Consider the following 21,220-nt stretch of genomic DNA (forward strand, 5'->3'; position numbering starts at 1 on the left):
TCACAGGCTCTCCAGGTGAGGTTGGGGTTTATTTTTCAAATGCTCTTAGCCAAATGAATATAAGATTAGAGATTGAATTTGGGATTTCAGAGAAGATAAAACAGAAGAGCAAAGGAGTGAAGAAGAAAAAGAGCTGAGAAAAACAAGAATAAATAAAGTCCTGGTGGAATTTAGGTTTAATAGGGAAAGAAAGACAATCAAAGCTGCTGAGAGTTTGGGAAAATGGAGCAGAATCTTACCTCCCACCAGTCAATAGTTTAAAAGGAGGAGTTCTCTTGTGGCGCAGCAGGTTAAGGCTCCAGCTTTGCCACTGCAGTGGCTCTGGTTGCTGCTGTGGCGCAGGTTCAACCCCTGGCCCAAGAAATTCCACATGCCTCAGGTGCGGCCAAAAAATAAAATAAAATAAATATTAAAAAAAAAAAAAAAAGAATTACAGCACCTTTGGAGTTCCCATGGTGGGTCAGTGGTTGACGAATCCAATTAGGAACCATGAGGTTGCGGGCTCGATCCCTGGCCTTGTTCAGTGGGTTAAGGATCCGGCGTTGCCATGAGCTGTGGTGTAGGTCGCAGACGCGGCTCGGATCCTGCGTTGCTGTGGCTCTGGGGTAGGCCAGCAGCTATGGCTCCGATTGGACCGCTAGCCTGGGAACCTCCATATGCCCTGGGAGCAGCCCTAGAAACGGCAAAAAGACAAAAAAAAAAAAAAAAAAAAAAAAAAAAAAAAGGACTCCGTGCTACATTTGGCCTAAGCCTAGATCAGACACTCCATTCCTGAGCTGGAGGAGACTTCCAGCCAATGGTGGGAAAGAATCGTTATCCAGAAGGAAATTCTGGTATGCTACCATGAGAAGAGTGAATGGATGCTTTATAACAGAGATGGCAGGTTCCCTACAACAGTCTCCATTTCTCCAGGGTAAGAGAACCCTTCATTCTTAGGCTGTGTAATCACAGTGGCCTTTCCTAGTCGCCTGTAGCTAGGGATGACCATTTAACCAAGGAGCTGATCAAAGGAATATGGAGAGAAGTGGTGTGGGCAATTTCTGACCTATGCCCTGAAGGGGAAGGGATATCATTCCATTTCCCTTTACTCCTTTCCTGCCTGCTGGAATGTGGTTGTGGTGATGAGCCAACGTTGACAACGAGGAAGAGATTATATCCTAGGGAAGGCAGAGCACCTATATCCCCTGGATGATCTCATAAAGTCTTCATCATCCTACACGAGGGATGAAACTAAATTTTTTAAAGCCACTTTTAATGTGGTTCTGTTACAAGCAGCTGGATCTATATCTCAACTAATTCAGATGTCCAGTTTAAAAGAAAAAAATAAGCTGTGAATATAAATGACCATAACATGAGACAAAAAGAAGTAAGCAATAAACAGAGGCACAGGTAAAAAAGACACAGAGAAGAGTCTCCTCAGGACAGGCTGTGATGTCTCAAAAGATATTAAAGTTTCTGATCAGTGACATACTCCAGACTGTCTCTAGGTGGTGGAATGTAGGCCAGTGAATGTGCCTCAACAGGTGATTATTCCAGTTAGGCAGAAAACAATGGCAATGGTGATGGCAGCATGGTAGGGACAACTGGCCCATGAATCAAACCCACCCAAGCAACATTTGGACCTTGGTGTACTTAAATTAATCATAGTTCAGGTTGATGTTTCTTGATACTAATCATAGAAATTCAGAAACTTAGGGCTGGAAAGAATAAGAATGAGTAGAAAAACTTTCTGCTCCCAGTGTATTTTTAAAAAAATGATAATTCCTGTGCTGCTAAGTAAGTCTTGCACATAGCTGGTAGAACCCAGGCCTTCAAACTCCCAGGCCAATGAGGGCTGAGGGCTTGTATTTACTTTACTTGTAAAGAATCCCTGTTTAAAAAAACAAAAAAACAACAACAAAAAAAAAACGCGGGGGGGAGTTCTCATTGTGGCTCAGTGGGTTACAAACCCTGTTAGTATCCTAGAGGACACAGGTTCAATCCCTGGCCCCACTCAATGGGTTAAGGATCCAGTGTGGCTGTGAACTATGGTGTATGTTGCAGACTCAGCTTGGATCTGGCTTTGCTGTGGCTGTGGTGTAGACTGGCAGCTGCAGCTCCAATTAGATCCCTAGCACCTGGGAACTTCCATATACTGCAGGTTTGGCCCTTAAAAAGCCAAAAAAAAAAAAAAAAAAGAGAGAGAGAGAGAGAGAGAAAGAGAGAGATCCCTGTGAAGCCTTCTTCTCCAGCAAACTTAAAACTTCAGGTTGCTATCTGCTATGCCCCCTTTCAATTTTCTAAGAATATACCTTGCATTGGCATAGCACTCTTTATCTTTCTGAAGACTTTCACGTATTTTCTCATTTGAGCTTGACAAAAATCCTATGCAATGAAATGAGTAAGGTAACATTCCCATTTAAATAAAGAAATTTAAGCTGAAATTCTCCAGGAGACCCTCCCACAGTGATGATCTAGTAATTGCCAGAAGGAACCAAGTACGGTACTCTTACCAATCATCCACTGATTTTTCCTAATTGTCATTCTTCCAGCCTTTCTGACTCTTACTTTGTTGAGGAAAAATATTGTGTGGCTTGTGATGAAATTGGTTTCCAAACTGTCATTTTTCCAGCCTTTCTGACACTTTATTGAGGAAAAATACTGTATGGCTTGTAATGAAATTGGAATTGGAGTAAACTTCAGACAAGTTATTCAGGACGTTTTTGTTATCTAGAGCTGCATTGTCCAATAGGTAGCCTCTAACCACATGTGACTATATTTAAGGTAATTAAAATTAAATACAATTTAAAATTCAGTTCCTCAGTCTGAATTAGATGTGAATTTAGTCACATTTCAATGATACAGAATAATTCCATCATGTCAGAAAGTTCTGTGGAACAGCCTAGAAGTTTAAGAGATGTCTCTCTGCCGCCAGTCCTGAATCTTGCGCCTTAGTCTGTGCATAATCCAAGCCCAAAGAGTGGTCTTCAAGTTCTTAATACTCCTAAAGGAGATTTTAAAACTGGTAATGACAACAGAAATCTTTTGGCCTAGCCTTGCTAAGAAGACGACGTGGTAACAAAACTCTTTAAGATTCTTCCACAAAAGTCAGTACTGCAGGCTGGCAGTGAGAAAGTGACCACCACCCAGATGTGGAGGTGGAAGGAGGGGCAAAGGGGCGGGGCTGCACGCCCCAACTCGGAGCGGGTGGCGTCACCGGGCAGGGGGCGGGGCCTCGCTCTGCTGGGCGGGGCCGCGTGAGGCTGGCTGGGGAGGCGGGGGAGCCTGGCGGCCGGCGCGCCAGCCCAGCCGTGCGTGCTCACGTGACAGGTCCGCGAGGTCCCGCTCGCGCAGTAGTCTGGGCGAGCGAAGATGGCGGCCGAGAGGGAACCTCCTCCACTGGGGGACGGGAAACCCACCGACTTTGAGGAGCTGGAGGACGGAGAGGACCTGTTCACCAGCACTGTCTCCACTCTAGAGGTGAGCCTGCGTTGCTGTGGGTGCCGCGCTCCGCCCCCGCCGCGCGTCTCACCTTTAGGTGCCTTTGCCCTGCCCTGACTTGTCTTTCCCCACCCCCCGGTTTGCAAGGACCTGGTTGGGGCGACACCTGTGACCCGGGCCCCACCTCGGGTACCTGTCAATAGGCTCGAGTTGGCTTGGCCCCTAGGCCTCCTTACGAGAGCAGTCTGCGGGCCGGGGCCAGCCTAATCCCCAAAGGGGCCAGGACCGGACGGAGCATCGGAGTGTCCTTTCCCCGCTGGCCCTCCTCAGTGTCACTTGCACCTCCTTTTACAGAGCAGAGAAGGTCTTGCCCTGGGTCCCAACAAACCTCACCATGCTGTTGGGCGACCTCCGCAGCTCCTTTAAAGGGGTGCTTGCTTTTTCCTTCCCAAGGGAGGGTGTGCCTCTGAAAGGGGAGAGCAGAGTACAGAATGCCGAGTGTCCTAGGCGCTGTAGGGAGCGCATGAATGCACTTTTCCCGATCCTGTCCCTTCGTGGCCCCTAGTTCCCTTTGAGGGAGGGGCTTCTGTTTTGGCGTGTTAATACGTACCTGCGTTTGACCGATTTTGTTTGTCTTCTTAAGTTTCTAGGCTTTCAAAGGGCCATAGTATTGATAAAATATAAAGTTAAGAGTCCAGGAAACTCCTGTGGGCTGGGGGAGGTTGGTTTTTTTTTTTAATTTACCAGGGGAGAAATGAAAACAGATCTTCACTCCTTTTTCCTCTTTTCTCGCATGATCAGCGATCTCTGAAGCTAAATGTTCCTGTTTTTGTCAAAGGAAACGCCCTCGATGAACTTAACTGTATTGGGCCTCCTGTATCAAGTTCATGTTTGAATTGCTTTGCTTTTGTTGAGAGCACACACACCTCATAGCCCAACTTTAAGTATGTATATGTGTATTAAAATATAAGCAAATTTCCCAGAAAATTGTTTACTTTGGGCTATAATTCCTTATAAAGTGCTTTTTAGTAAGCTTTCCTAGCTTGTTCAACTATGCACGAAATCAGTTGGGAAATTACAGTAAAATATCCTTTATTTGACGTTCAGTTACCTGAAACTGGGAACTTCGGGTACTGTTTTCAGTACTGACCACATTCTTCTAATTGTATATGCAAGTTCCTGGCCAAGCCCCACTTCTCAAGATTGTGTGCTTCTTGGGGCTAGGGATAGTGCTTTGATCATCCTTGTGTTCCTCACAAAATTTTGAACATTTGCATTTAGCAAATGTTTGCTGAATTGTCTAAACCAACATCTCTTGGGAATTGGTAAAAATTGTCTTGCATGTGAATTGCCTTTTGAGGTTAATATCCTTTTAGTCCTTTGTATACACTCTGCAGCCTACCTTAAAGTGTACTGAAGGTTAGTGTCTATGTTGGATCCTAAGACCTGTATTTCCTGTGAGGGGCTACAAAGGTTTTCCACCAGCAAGGATCAGAAAAAACTTAATTGACATAGTGTAAGCTAGCATGTTGTGAACACTTAAGCATTCTTTTTAATTAAGGTCTTGGAAAGTTGAGTAAAATGAACTATAATTTATTTTTCCCATTTAGATGGGACTTTTTAATAAGATATTTGACTTTTTCAGTAAAAATCTACAGAATTGTGGGTGTGAATAAATTTGTTTTGCTTAGTGCATTAAGAACTTTTTTTTTAAAGTTTATTTTGATCATCTAAACCCTTTATTTCATGAGACTCATTCAGGGTCATTTTAAGGTAGTATAACTGAGAGTTAAGAAATTGAGAATTTTGTTTTGCTTTTCAAGCTATTTGGGGAAGAATATGGCAGTATTTATTAGTATACCAAAGCTGCTCTAAAGGAATGTTTTTCAGTATACTCACTTTTCTTTTGAACAGTGCTTCTCAAACTTCAGTGCTCAGGAAACACCATAGCATTCTTGTTTGAAATGCACATGCCTTTGCCTCACTATAATCTGGGTGTTTAATTAAGTGTTCTAGATTATGCTTTTCAGACTTTTTATCTAAGTTACCTAGAGATCTTGTTAAAGTGCAAATTATGATTCTGGAGGGCTGGGATAAGCCAATATTCTGCATTTTTAACAAACTTTTCTTAATGACATTGCTTCTTGTCCGTTGACAATAATGAGTTGCAAAGCCAAAGGTGATTCTGATACAGATCATCTGCATTGAATAGTTATTACCTAAGCTGTAAATTGTAAGAAAGACATACAAATTAATGTCTTTATGTTTTTTTTTAAAAAAGTAAGTCATAGTTTTAAAAATGATATTATTCAGGAGTTTCTACTGTGGCGAAGTGAAAATGAATCCAACTAGTATCCAGGAGGCCACTGATGGAGAAGGATGCAGGGATGTGCGTGGAGCAGGCACAGGTTTCATCCTTGGCCTCGCTAACTGGGTTAAGGATCCAGCATTGCCGTGAGCTGTGGTGTAGGTCACCGACAGGCTCGGATCTGGCATTGCTATGGCTGTGGTGTAGGCTGGCAGCTACAGCTTCGATTCACCCCTAGCCTAGGAACCTCCATTTGCCGGGGGTGTGGCCCTAAAAAGCAAAAAAAAGAAGAAAGATATTATTCGTGTAAAAATTTTTTCCCTTGACGGCTTTTGGAGAAAGAAAGATTAATTGAAATCCATATAAGTGAAAATCAAATTATAGATAGCTTCACAGTCATAATTGTTAAGCTTGTACTGACTATACAACTTAGTGTATATGTATGCCATGAGTATATTTTTATCCCAATATTAAATTCCTTCCTTTCAAAATTAAGAACTGTCACATAAGGCTGTATTCAGTAGTTAAATCATATTTTAAACCCCTAGTTTATGTTTCTGTTGTGACTGTGAAACAAAGTGGTGAAGGGCTGGAATAGGGGGCAGGGAAGGGAATAAGAAAGGAAAAAATATGGCAAAAGCATGTTCTTTTTTGGTATCCGAGAGGTGAGCATTTACATTGTGTGGAAATACTACCTTTTTTTTAAATGATGTAACTCTAAGCTTAAAAGATATTTGCCCTAAAGCGGCATCGAGTGGTAAGGCAACACCTTAAAAAAGTCAGTTAATTTATATTATATGCCTATTCTTTTTTTAGATAGCTTTATTGAAATATAATTCATATATCATACAATGTATCCATTTAGCTTATACAATTTTATGGGTTTTAGTATAGTCACAGGTATGTGCAGTTTTACATTTTCATCACCTCAGAAAGAAACTCTGTACGTTTAACTCTCACCTCCTATCCCCATTCCCTAAACCCCTCTGTCCCCAACCTTAGGCAAGGACTAATTCACTTTCTGTCTCTATAGACTTCCCTATTCTGGATTTCATTTGAATGAAATCATGTAATGTGTGGTCTTTTGACTGGCTGCCTTTGCTTAGCAGACTGTTTTGAAAGTCTATATTTTATTCCTTTTCATCCCCAAGTAATATTCATTGTATGGCTGTGCTACATTTTGTTTATACATTTTGTCATTTGTTGAGCATTTGTGTTGTTTGCACATTTTGGCTATCGATAAGTAATGCTTCAATAAACATTTGTGTTCAGATGTTATATGGTGACTCTCCATTTAGTCATTTGAAGAATGGCTGGAATGGATTTCCCAAAATGACCACACCATCTTACATTCCCACCAGCCATAGATGAGGTAACCAATTTTTCAACAATCTCATCAGCACTTGTTATTTAACTTTTTGATTCTCTCCACCATAATGCATGTGAAATGGTATCTTATTGTGATTTTGATTGTATTTTCCTGAAGACATCTTCTCATGTGCTTATTGCTGTTTGTACACCTTTGGAGAAATATCTGTTCACAGCTTTTTTTTTTTTTTTTGCCTTTCCTTTTTTTTTTTTGTCATTTCTAGGGCCGTTCCCATGGCATATGGAGGTTCCCAGGCTAAGGGTTGAATCGGAGCTGTAGCCAATCCTACACCAGGGCCACAGCAATGCAGGATCTGAGCCGCGTCTGCAACCTACACCACAGCTCACGGCAATGCTGGATCCTTAACCCACTGACCAAGGCCAGGGATCGAACCCACAACCTCATGGTTCCTAGTCGGATTCGTTAACTGCTGAGCCACGACGGGAACTCCGTTTTTGCTTATTTTTTAATTGGACTTTTTTTTAATTGAGTTATATGAATTTTTTATATATTCTTGGTACACATTCCTTGTTAGATACATGATTTCCAGTTATTTTTTCCCATTCTGTGGAGTTGTCTTGATATTCTCAGTGATTTTCTTTGAAGCACATTTTTAAAAAAAAAAAAATGTAATGAAGTCAAATTTATTTTGTTATTTTGTAGCTCATGCTTTCAGCATCATATTTAAGAATCCCCTGCCTCCAATCCAAGGTCATGAAAATTTACACCTGTTTTCTTCTAAGAATTTTATGGTTTTGGCTCTTATATTTAGCCCATTTTGAGTTAACTTTTGTATATGGTATCGGAGTAAAGTCCAGTTTACTTCTTTTGCATGTGGCAGTCCATTTGTCACAGAACCATTTGTTGAAAAGACTCTTTAATTTCTCTGCTGAATGGTCTTGGCATTCTTTTTCAAAATCAATTGACTATATAGATGTTTATACGTGGTTCTTGGACAAACCTGAAATCTTAAAGTCAGTTGAAGTTAATCTGAGAGCTACAGTTTCCCTAACACTGTCGCATGATAAAGTTTATAGGGCAGTTTAAAAATTTCTGTGTAGTAGGTTCACGTGTCTTAGAATTCCTTTCCCACCATGTAATTCCATGCCATAAGTGCTCAGAAGATACTGTACTTGGTTGACTTCAATTAAAACCTGAATATTTACTCTCTGCCATCCTTTTTAGATGATAATGGGAGTGCAGGTATCAGCAAGATAATGCAAATCTTTGAAGACAGTAACTCTCCAATGGAGAAGAGGCTACAAAAAACTCTGATTTAGACTGATTGTGACTGTAGATCTGAAAGCACCAGTTTGCACTGAATGTACCAGTGAAATGGGAGGGATTCCAATTCCTATCAGTGTTCCTTATGCATAGTAGTTGAACAGTAAATGCTGATGTTGGCTAGGAAAAGCCATTGAGATGGCAGTAATTAACAGGGACCTTGAAGGGTGGAATGAAATTTCAGTGTGGAAGAATAGCAAGTGTCACTTAAGGTTTAGTCCATATTATACAGAACCATAAATAATTCTAGGCGGCTGAATATAGGATGTTACAGGTGTGTATGGTGAGATTGTGAAGAGCTTTGAAATTAGTTATGCAGGCACATGAGAGCTGTGGAAAGTTTTCAGGGCAGTAACATGATCACCTAGGAAGATTAATGTGCTAGCAGTCTGAGGGATAAATTTAAGTGGGAGGTTATTTTAAGTCTGAGGTTAAAGGCCTCAAGAAGAAAAGTAAAAATAATAAAAGAGTTTTCTGATGGCCTAAAGGTTAAGGACTCAGCATCGTGACTGGTGTGGCTTGGGTCACTGCTGTGGAACAGGTTCAGTTCCTGCGGGGGAACTTGCATGGCCAAAAAAAAAAGAAAAAAAAGAGGTCATCTTAAGCCTTAAGTGTCTGGGAGAAGGAATTTTAAGATTGTTTCATTTGGGGTTAAGTTATATCAATGAAGATACTATCAGGCAGCTGGAAATACTGGTTGGACTAGAGATAGAAATTTGAGAGTCTGTGAGATTTATTGAATGGTTGACACTAACCCAGACTGTGGAAGTGTAGTTCCTGCCCTCATAGAGTATATGAATCAACAGGAGTCAACACAAAAACACAGCTTTGTGAACAAACACCTGCAAAGCACATGATATATGTGTAATTGAAATACATATATGCACATGGGGAGTACCCATTGTGGCTTGGCAGTTACGAACCCAGCTAGTATCCATGAGAATGTGGGTTCAATTCCTGGCCTCACTCAGTGGGTTAAAGATCTGCTGTTGCTGTGAGCTCTGATGTAGGTTGCAGAACATGGCTCGTATCCTGTGTTGCTGTGGCTGTGGTATAGGCCAGCAGCTGCAGCCTCGATTGACTCCTAGCTTGGGAACTTTCATTTGCCACAGATGTGGCCCTAAAAAGAAAAAAATATGCACATGGTATGGAAATAATGTAGAAGATTGGAGTCACTTAATTGCATAGAGATGATCTTTGAAACCCTGAAAACAGAATTAAGAAACAGAATTAAGGAAACCCTTTGTTTTCTTAATTCTGTTTTCTAATCTTTAGTTAGGCATCCAACTTTAAATGTATTAATTTTTTTGAAAATTTCACTGTAAGTTACCTGGGTTTCAGAGCAAAGACATTTTGTGACCAGGTGTTTAAAGGGAACAACACAGAAAATTACTAGATAGAGATTTATGAAGTGGTATAACTCTAGGTGACCACCTTCTTTGGACACCATTAAATTTAAGGGTTTAGAATGAACTATTTTTAGTGCCTGAAAAAATGTTACTCTGTGAAGTTGCTTAAGGCAGAAGTGCTCAATTTTTTTCATATTTCTTTCTTAAAAAGAGTAAAATTTATCTTTAATGTTAATTTTCAAAGGTCCACTTTGTTATAAAATTGAACTCTTGTGTTTTTTTCCTGTGGTGATAATTTTTAGTTGTGATAAAATTTACTTCAGTCAGGAAAAGGACACCACTACCATCACCCCCTAAAAATTCGCTTATGTAGTTAACTCTTCCTACTCCCAGCCTCTGGCAACCACTTGATCTGTTTTTGCCAATAGTTTTGTCTTTTCTTGAATTTCATTTAAATAGAATTATGCTTTGTATAAATAAAGCAGTATGAAACTTTGTGAAAGTAGCTTCTTTAACGTAACCTAAAACATCCAATATTAATTGATGATGCTGCGTTTATCAGCAATTCATTCCTGTTTACTGCTGAATTAGTATTCCTTTGTATGTATGTATCAGTGTTGTTGAAGGACATTTCTGCTGTTTTTGGCATTAATGAGTAGACACAGCATAAACATCTATGTACAGGTTTTTTATGAACACAGTTTTCATCTGTTTTGGCAACATACTTAGAAGTAGGATTTCTGGTTGTGTGGTAAATGTATGTTTAAGTTTTTAAGAAACTGCCAAACTTTCTGCCAGAAAGATTCTTGGGCGACAACGCGTAGGAGACGAAGTTATGTGCTTTTAGTTTCACAAGTTAATGGTTAATAATAAATTCAAGATCATATCCATTAGGACAGTGTTGCCAGGTCTGATAATTGATAATATATGGTTTCATTAAAACAAAAGCATGATGCTTCAAGACACAAGCATGTCAGTGTATTTCCAAGTATCATCAAAGCTATTTTAATATTGAAATTTCATTCCTATTCTGGGAGTCACACTTTGTATGTATTATTGAGTGTTTGAATCCTGAATGCTGATCCCAAGGAGCCTTCAGGGCAGCTAGTTTGTGCATTTTAGTCTCTGGTCAAGGTTTCCATCCATTTTATCTCTGAAATCTAATGCAGTTAAAGATTCTAAGAAAGAAAGAAAAGAAAAAGGAAACTACCAGACTCTTCTTCAGTGATTGAAAATTCATTTGTTCCACATCCTTGTCAGCACTTGGTGGTGGTAGTTTTTTCAGGCAGTGGCATGCTTGGGGCTAGATTATACTGGTTTGAAAGAACTCATCTTTAGAGTTTCAGGAATTTTGTAAGCTGGTTAGTAAACAGCCATTGTTAAAAATTAAATTATATAAACATAATTAAATTATATTAAAAACAAAAGTAATAAATATTTAAAACTCATCACTTCCTCATTTCTTTACTATGTTTCACTATTTTCTATGCTCCTAAGTTTATGTGTTTGTTATATCTGTGCAGTGGAAAGTACATACTCCCTAGGTCCACATTCAGTTGGAAGTAATCAGCCATGGAGGGCGTGTTTATGCCACAGAAATTAAAAAAAGCTAAAATTCAGGGTCCTCTCTCCTGAAGACCTGATTGCTAAATATTTGCCAGCATACCACTGAGTTTTAGCCGTTGGAAGAGGTGTATACTGTTATCTTATTGTGGTTTTAATATCCATTCCTTAATGATTAACGATGGTATCTTTTTGCGTATTCTCCATCTGAAAATTGTCTTTGGTGAAGTGTTCTTTCACATCTTCTGCCCATTTGAAAATGGAATGGGTTTTCTTATAGGGTTTTGAGAATTCTTCGTATATTCTGATTACAAATCCTTTGGCAGATGTGTGTTTTGGGAGTATTTTCTCCTCAGTCTGTGGCTTGTCTTTTTATGCTATTAGCTATTAGCAGTATCTTTCACATAGCAAAATGCATTATTTTAAGGTTGAAATTATCCTTTTTTTTTTTTAATAGTGCTTTAGATGTTACATGTGAAATGCTTTGCTTATGTTAACCTAAGTCCGTTAAAGGCTTTGCTTATGTTTTCTTCTATAAATTTATAGATTGAGTTTTTATATTTAGACTTTGGATTGATTTTGAGTTGATTTTCTTATGAGTTGAGGTTCATTTTTTTCATATAAATATCCAGTTGTTCAAGCACCATTTATTGAAAGATAATGATGTCATTACAATTGTCTTATGGCTCAGAATGTGACCTTTCATAGTAGATATTATGTGTGCACTTGAAAAGAATGTGTGTATTCTGTTATTGGGTGGAATGTTCTGTAAGTCTTCATTTGGTTGATAGTATTTTTCAGTGCGTGCAACAACATCAATGAATTTCACATGTTTTATACTAAGTTAAAGAAGCTAGACTTTAAAAGTTTCTCCCTTGGGTTGTCTTTGCATCCTTGTCAAAAATCAATAGAGCATGTATGTGTGTAGGTCTATTTCTGGACTGTTTCATTGATCTTTTAACTGTCTTTTTGACAGTTCTGTGCTGTCTTGATAACTGTAACTGAGACTTGTTATTAGGTAGTGTGAATCCACTGAATTTGTTCTTTTCAAAATTGTTCTGGCTATTCTAGTTCTTCTGCCTTTTCGTATAATTTTAGAATCAGATCATTGATTGCTACCAAAAATTCCTGCCGAGATTTTAGTTGGAGTTGTGATGATTCCATTGATTAGTTTGGAAGAGAATTAATGTATTAACACGACTAAGCCATTAAGCCTTAAGTATCCTGTTTCTCTCTATTTAGGTCTTATTTGATTTTTTCATCAGTGTTTGTGGTTTTCAGCATACAGATATGGTACATGTTTTGTTTATGCCTAAGTAATTTATGGTTTTGGGGTGCTTTTATATTTTTTATATTTGCTCATTGGTGGCATGTTGACCCTGTATTCTGCAAGTGCAAAACACTAGTAGGTTTTTTGTGGAGTCTTCAGGATTTTCTATGTGGACAATCATGTTGTCTTTGATTAATTAATTAGTTTTATTTTTTTCTAATCTTTTCTTTTTTCTTTTTTTTGCTTTTTAGGGCCGCACCTGCAACATATGGAGGTTCCCAGACTAGGGGTCAAATCGGAGCTACAGCTGCCAGCATCCACACAGCCACAGCACCTTGGAATCTGAACGGCGTCTGCAACCTACACCGTAGCTCACGGCAACACCAGATCCCCGAACCACTAAGCAAGGCCAGCGATGGAACCCACATCCTTATGGTTATTAGATTTGTTTCAGCTGCAACACAACAGGAACTCTTCATTTCTTTCTAATCTTTTTTTTTTTTTTTTTTTGATGTAGTTTTTTCTTTCTTTCTTTCTTTTTCTTTTTAGGGCCGCATCTGTGGCATATGGAGGTTCCCAGGCTGGGGTCCAATCAGAGCTGTTGCTGCCAGCCTATGCCACAGCCACAGCAACGCCAAATCCTTAATCCGCTGAGCAAGGCCAGTGATTGAACCCACAGCCTCATGGTTCCTAGGCGGATTCGTTTCTGCTGTGCCATGACGGGAATTCCAGTTTCTTTCTGTTTATGCCTTTTTTCCTCTTGCCTTAATGCGCTACCTAGCACCACCAGTATAATATTGAAAGAATTAGTGAGAGTGGATATCTTTACCCCTTGCGTGCTCATGGAAGGAAAATACTCATATTTTTTTTCCTCCCTTAATTATGATTTATTTATTTATTTGTTCTTTTTAGGGCTGCACCTGCTGCATATGGAAGTTCCTAGGCTAGGGGTTGAATCAGAACTGTAGCTGCCAGCCTGCACCACAGCCACAGCAACATGAGATCCAAGCTGTGTCTGTAACCTACACCACATCTCATGGCAATGCCAGGTAATTAACCCACTGCACGAGGTCCAGGATCAAACCTGCGTTCTCGTGGATACTAGTCAGATTCATTTCCGCTGAGCCAAAATGGGAACTCCTGTATTCCTTTTTTTTTTTAGGGCCGCACCTGAGACGTATGGTAATGGGCTAGGAGTTGAAGTGGAGCTGTAGCTGCTGGCCTACACCACAGCCACAGCAACATGAGATCCAAGCTTTGTCTTCTCACAGCAACGCTGGATCCTTAACCCACTGAGCAAGGCCAGGGATCAAACCTGCGTCTTCATGGATATTAGTCGGGTTTGTTATCCCTGAACCACAATGGGAACTCCCTTGTATATTCTTTTTTTTTTGGTCGCGTTCATACCACTTGGAAGTTTCCAGGCCACAGCAGTGATAACACTGGATCCTTAACCTACTGTGTTGCTCCACAAGAGAACTCCCCTCTTCTATATTCTTGAAAGTTGTATGAAATTAGTCTTATGTCTTTGTTAAGTGTTGACAAAACTTGCTAGTGCAGTCATCTAAACATACAGTTTTGTTTGTTGGAAGATTTTTTAGCTGCAAATTCATTATCTTTGAATTTTTTTGTGGTGTATTTCTTCTTGGTGAACTTTGGTGATATGTGACTTTGAAGGAATTTGTCCATTCAGTGTAAGTTGTGAAATTTATGAACATAGATTTCTCATAATGCTCCATTATCCGTTTACCATATCTGTGGGGTCTGTAGGTAATGCCTCTCCCTTTTCATTCAGTGGTAATGAATTACCATTCATTATTGGTAATTTATATCATCTCTTTGTTTGCTTATTTACTTTAATATTACTGAAGGTTTGTCATTTTATTGAAATCTTTTCAAAAAAATCAGTCTTTGGCTTCTTGATTTCTATTTTTTATCTTGTTTTTAAATTTCATTAATTTCTGTCTTCTGCTTGCTGTTTAATTTGCTCCTCTGTCTTGTCAGATAGAAGCTTGAATCATTGATTTGAGTCTTCTTTTTGAGTGTTGTCATTTACCTATGTATTTCTTTGTAAGCACTGTTTTTGATACTGTATTTTTGTTTTAATTCATTAAAATATTTTCTAGTTCCCTTGTGTCTTTTTTTTTTTGGCTTTTTTAGGGCTGCACTTGAGGCATACTGAAGTTCCCATCTAGGGATCAAATCAGATCAAAGCTGCTGGCCTCTGCCATAGCTGTAGCACTAAAGGATCCAAGCTGGTGTCTGTGACCTACACCACAGCTCATGGCAACACCAGATCCTTAACCCACTGATTGAGGCTGGGGATCAAACCTAAGTCCTCATGGATCCTAGTCAGGTTCATAACCCACTGAGTCACAATGGGAACTCCTGGTTATAAACATTTTAAATAACTTAAGAGAAGAAACATAGTCTATTTTATTTCCCTAATTACCATTTCTATGGCTCTTCCTTTATTCCTAAAGGTTTAAGTTTTTGTTACTTTCTTATGTATTTTCAGGCCAAAGAAAGTCTCCTAGCACTTTTTTTTTTTTTTTAAGAGTTGATTTAGGGATGGCAGATTCCTATAGTTTTCTTTAATCTGAGAATCATTTTATTTCATCTTCATTCCTAAAGGACATTTTTGCTGGATATGGCATTCTGCATTGGCAATTCTTTTCTTTCAGTACTTAAAAGATTTTTTGCTACTGTCTTCTGGTCTCTGATTTCTGATGTGACAGATGAGTTGTTTTAATTCTTCCCATCAGTTTAATTTTTTGTTTTTCTTTAGTTGCTTCAAGTTTTTAATTTTTTATTTATCAGATTTGTCTTTTTTTTTTTTTTTTTGTCTTTTTGCTATTTCTTTGGGCCGCTCCCGCGGCATATGGAGGTTCCCAGGCTAGGGGTCCAATCGGAGCTATAGCCACCGGCCTACGCCAGAGCCACAGCAACGCAGGATCCGAGCCGCGTCTGCAACCTACACCACAGCTCACGGCAACGCCGGATCGTTAACCCACTGAGCAAGGGCAGGGACCGAACCCGCAACCTCATGGTTCCTAGTCGGATTCGTTAACCACTGCGCCACGACGGGAACTCCAGATTTGTCATTTTTAATGATGCGGCTGCAGCTAGTTTTCTCTGAAGTCCTATTTGGAGTTGCCAGTTTCTGAATCTGTAAATTGATGTCTTTTGCCAGATTTGGGAAGTTTCTAGCCATCGTTTGTTTTCCTAGGCTGGGGATCAAATAGGAGCCATAGCCATCGGCCTATTCCACAGCCATAGCAATGCCAGATCCAAGCCGCATCTATGATCTATGCCACACCTTGCGGCAACACCAGATCCTTAACCCACTGAGTGATGCCAGGATTGAAGCCACATTCTCATGGATATTAATTGGGTTCTTAACAAACTGAGCCACAATGGGAACTCTCTAGCCATCATTTCTTGAAATATTTTTTTGCACTGCTCTTTTTCTTGGACTCAGTAACATGAATATTAGACCTTTTTTTATATTGTTTCACAGATCCTTGATGTTCTGTTCATTTTTATTTCTTTTTCCCTCTCTGTTATTCACATTGGCTATTTCCTAATGATTTATCTTCAAGGTCACTGATTTTCATTCAAGAACTGTAAATGGCCTGAAACTTTACCCTCCTGGTAAGCTAACAGATTAATTTATTTTATGGCTGCTGGGAATTGACAGGATAAAGGACTTTATTACTCAAAGCATTGCAAGTAGCATGAGCTTGTTTGTGACCATTTCCCTTGCCTGCTCTTGCCAGGATGATGAGATGAAGGGGTCCAGGCCTTTGTTGCACCAGCCTTTGATTTGTGTCACAGCTGAGGAACCTGAGCTTAGGAAACCTAAATCATTTATAATAGGCAATAAGTCTGCATGTTCTTTGTACAATAAGAGACATTATCTTTATTATACTGGACAGTAAACAGACCTTGTCTTTTGGGAAAGAGATGCCGATCTCTTTTTTCCAAGGCCATTTCCCAGAAACTTATGCTTCTCTTAGGGTTTTAGCTGTCTGCTTCAGCTCAGCTTGGACCAGCCTTGTAGAAAAGCAGTGAAAGAAGGGAGAGAAAATACCAGTGATGATTTCTGTCCCCTGCTCTTGATGCTCCTGGGCCCCCTTTTCCTGGTTCAACTGACTAGAGAAGTAGATTTTCTCTTGGTGTTTTTGATGCTTGTGCTCTCATCACTGCTGTGTCGTGCAAGTAAGCAACTAAGTCTGGGCTCATGGCAGAGACAAAAGAGGAAAGGAGAGGGCAGGGGAGAAGAGAAAAGAGGAACTTTCCGCCTGTGTTCTCTAGGTTGTAAGGGCCCTGGTGTTATACCCAAATAGATGAGGTTTTGGTTCTTTTTGTTTGTGTTTTGAGGGGAGGGGGAGTCATTTCTTCACATACTCCTAGTGTATTTCTGCATTTGGTGCCATTCTCAGGAAAAGCTGGGTGAGAGAAGAAGAAAAAAAAATCATGAAATTCATCCTCTTAAGGATCATTTTTCACTTTTTTGGCTCTCTCCCCAATCTGACTATTATTTACTTTTAGATGTTGTTTTTGTATTCTGTTCAGAGCATTTAGTGTTCATCAGTAGAAGAGGTTCAGGTGGACTGACTTAATCTTGATTGGAATCTACATCACTAGATTTTTTTTTGTGGGGTTTTTTATTTGTTTTTTTTTTTTTTTTTTTAAGAAATATTAGCAACTTTGAAACTTTTTATAAAAACAATCTCCAGCAAACTACCAGATCATGATGTTGGAAGAAAAGAATATATGCCTCCTTATTGCCTGTCTTGGACTACTATAATTCTCATCACCTAGAAACTATCACTGTTGCTTTTTTGGGGCCATGCCTGTAGCACGTGTAAGTTCCCAGGCCAGGAACTGAACCTGTGCCGGGCAGTGACAACAGCAGATCCTTAACCCATTAAGCCACGAGGGAACTCCCAAGAACAGCTCTTCTCGAACTTACTAGGAAGCTGAAAGAGACAAGGAAAGGCAAGGACAAGTGAGTTCTCACAGCCTTTCTTGAGTGGCTGACTGTTCCTGACTGCTCTGTTTGCAGCTGAGAACAGGATTCCAATGCTGCCGATGGATGGGCATCCATAGAAAGTACATGCCTCATAGCTTCCCCACAGTGGGATGACGGCCGCCACCATAGCCATTCCTGGAGCTGCTCACCATCCACACCATTTCCATCCTGTCCTCCACCCTCAGGCACTGAACTTTGAGATAAAGGGTACTTTTTGTTCTATAAATATACTAGTTCTACTTTCTCTAATTTTTGTGTGAGAGGACTATGAATACCTAAGATATTAGCGTAATATGAACATTCAGTTATGGTAATACATTATAGGTTGTTAGCAGTCTACATGTATTGTAACTATGTACTATATTACAATTTTTACTTTTTTTTTTTTTTTTTTTTTATAGGGCCGCACCTGAGACATAGGGAAGTTCTCAGGTTAGGGGTCCAATTGGAGCTCTAGCTGCTGGCCTACACCACACCTCACAGCATTGCCATATCCTTAACCTACTGGGTGAGGCCAGGGATTGAACCCACATCTTCATGGATGCTAGTTGGGTTTGTTACCACTCAGCCATGGTGGGAACTCCTGCAGTTTTTACTTTGAGCCGTCTTACCTATTTTAAAGGATTGAAGAGGGAAAATGTAGTTTCTTGTCATTCAGATATCTAGCATTTCTGTTGTTTTCCCTTCATTCAGTATTTTTTTTATAATCATTATTTTATTTTTTAAATTTTAATTACTCGAATTTTATTACATTTATAGTTGTACAGACGTCATCACAACCAAGTTTTATAGCATTTCCATCCCAAACCCCCAGTGTATCACTCCCCCCCAACCGGTCTCATTTGGAAACCATAAGTTTTTCAAAGTCTGTGAGTCAGTATCTGTTCTGCAAAGAAGTTCATTGTGTCCTTTTTTTAGATCAGTGTTTCTTTTTATATCATTTTTCTTCAACATAGAGACTTTCCTTTAGTTTTTTTTTTTTTTCCTAAGACCATGTCTGCTGATGATGAGTTCTCTTATTTGCACTTCATCTGAAAACTATTTCAACTTTATTCCTGAAGGGTATTTTTGCTGTTTATAGATTATTTCTGGGTTAACAGCTCTTTTTTCCATCAATTTGAAACTATTCTTAACTATTTTCCTAGCTTGTTTCATTTCTGATGAGAAATCTACAGTCATTTGAGTTGATGTACCCTTGTAAAAATGTTGTTTTTTTCTCTCCTTCTTTCATTTTTTTTCACCTATTACTTTTATTTTTAGCTCTGTGATAATGTGTGTATGCATAGTTCTCTCTGTTTTTATCCTGTCTGAGGTTCGAATCTGTACATTTTTGCTCCGTGAATCTATACATTTATGTCCTTCAATTTAAGGAATTTTCAACCATTTTTTTCTGTAAGTATTGCTGCAAGAAATTTTTATCTCTCTAGGGACTTTAGCAACAAGAATGTTAGATTAGGTCCCTGGGGAATATAATTAAAAAATTCATTTTATTCAACATTTTTTTTTTTTCCTTTTTACAACCGCGCTTGCAGCATATGGAAGTTCCTGGGCCAGGGATCAAATCAGAGCTGCAGCTGCAGGCCTATGCCTCACCTATAACCTACACCCCAGCTTTGAGGGATGCCAGATCCTTAACCCACTGAGTGAGGCCAGGTGTCAAACCTTCATCCTCACAGATGCTATGTCAGGTTCTTAACCTACTGAGTCACAGCAGGAACTCCCAACTTTCTTTTTTTCTATTATTCAGAGTGCATACTTATGGGTTTATTTTCAAGTTCATTGACACTTTCATGTTTTCTTCATTCTTTTATTGAATCCATTCTGTAAACTTTTAGATAATTTTTTTTCAGTTCTGGACTTTTTTTTTTTTTTTTTTTGCTGTGACTGTTTTTTAATTCATTTCTGTTGTATTTATCTTCACTTTATGGAGCTTAGAAAAGCCTTAAAATTTTTCTTTAAGTAATACTTCCAACATCTGGGCTGTTTTGGGGTTGGCATCTGTTGAGTGTCTTTTCTTTTGAGATTTGGTCACAAACACTACATAAGCATTAAGTTAGAGCAGTGAGTTGAGATTTATTATTTTTAAAGTTGCATTTAATTTTTACAAATTTTGGTACTTTGTTTTTCTCAAAATTATCAAGCAAGGTTAAATGTGAAAGGAAATAAAGTTAGATTACTCTAGATTTAGAAATTGTAAAATAATCGGAGTTCCCGTCATGGCTCAGTGGTTAACGAATCCAACTGGGAACCATGAGGTTGCAGGTTTGATCCCCGGCCTTGCTCAGTGGGTTAAGGATCCGGCATTGCTATGAGCTGTGGTGTAGGTCAGACTCGGCTCGGATCCCGCATTGCTGTGGCTCTGGCATAGGCCAGTGGCTACAGCTCCGATTCGACCCCTAGCCTGAGAACCTTCATGTGCCGCAGGAGTGGCCCTAGAAAAGGCAAAAAGACAACAAAGAAAAAAATTGTAAGATAATAAAGTGGGTAGTTTAAAAACGACTGTAATAGCAATTCTGGTGTTGTTCTCATTGTATAGGCAAAACACTCCTACCTAGGGAAGTTTGTTATGTAAACAATAGACAAGTTAGTGTGCAAACAGAACCAGAATCTAGAACTTTTGATCCCTAGGAAGTTTTGATATTTTAAAGATAAATACCTTTGTTCAAAATGAAGTTAGTGTACAAGCTCTAAGTAGGACCTTAGTGCCTGTATCTTACTCGAAACAAGTACAGTCCCTCCCTTGTTATCTATAGAGTTTTGGTTCCAGGACCACAGATTCCAAAATCCCATTTATGTTAATCTCTTGTATAAAATGGCATAGTATTTCCATATAATCTATGCATATCTTCCCACATACTTTAAATGGTCTTTACTTAACAATACTTCTTTCAATATAAATGTTTGTGAGTAGTTGTAAACACAATGTGAATATTGTTGAAATAGGCTGGCATGTGGCAAATTCCAATTTTGCTTTTGGAACTTACTTTTTTAAAAAATGTTTTTAATCTATACTCGGTTGAATCTGTTGGAACTTCCAAATGCAGAGGGCCAACTACGGAAACAACATTTATCTTTGCTGAGTAGCATCAGTAAACTGGATCACATGTATAGACGACTACCTCTCGTATAATGTTATACTATAAGTATCTTCAGTGTCAGTAAATGCCACTTTGCTACTACATTTTTTGAGAAATAGATTTTTACTGTTTAGAGCAGTTTTAAGTTCATGGCGACACTGAGTGGGAAGTGTAGAGATGTCTCATCTAATGCCATTACACATGCATTATCCTTCATTGTTAACATTGTCTACCATGGTGATACATTTGTTACAATTGACAAAACCACACTGACGTGTCATAATCAACCAAGGTCCATAGTTTACTTTAGGGTACACTCTTGGTGTTGTACATTCTTTGGGTTTGTACAAATATATAATGATGTGTGTCCGCTATTATACTGTCATACAGAGTAGATTCACTGTCTTAAAAATCCTCTCTACTCTGCCTCTTCATCGCTCCCTTCCTCCAACCTTCTGATCTTTTTACTCTCTCCGTAGTTTTGCCTTTTCCACAATATCGTATAGTTGAAATCATACAGTATACAGCCATTTCAGACTGGC

General features: G+C 39.1%; 1 protein-coding gene across 8 annotated transcripts in view; it reads left to right on the top strand.

The window, feature by feature from the left end:
• Positions 1 to 3,281: 3,281 nt before the first annotated feature.
• SNX2 (sorting nexin 2) overlaps positions 3,282 to 21,220 on the top strand; it is a 58,624-nt gene continuing 40,685 nt past the window's right edge. For all 8 annotated transcript variants that reach the window (XR_014838635.1, XR_014838636.1, XM_085014366.1 and 5 more), the window contains exon 1: positions 3,282 to 3,459. Coding sequence is in view for 2 of the 8 variants with exons in the window: in XM_013986699.3 (XP_013842153.1) it covers positions 3,352 to 3,459 (108 nt within the window). In the remaining 6 variants the exon portion in view is untranslated. The remainder of the gene's footprint in view (positions 3,460 to 21,220) is intronic.

The sequence above is a fragment of the Sus scrofa genome, chromosome 2 (genome assembly GCF_054392235.1).
Source record: "Sus scrofa isolate SSC_HxYL_T2T_F1_AM1 chromosome 2, Sscrofa_HxYL_maternal_Yorkshire_Landrace_v2.0, whole genome shotgun sequence".
Classification (NCBI taxonomy): domain Eukaryota; kingdom Metazoa; phylum Chordata; class Mammalia; order Artiodactyla; family Suidae; genus Sus; species Sus scrofa.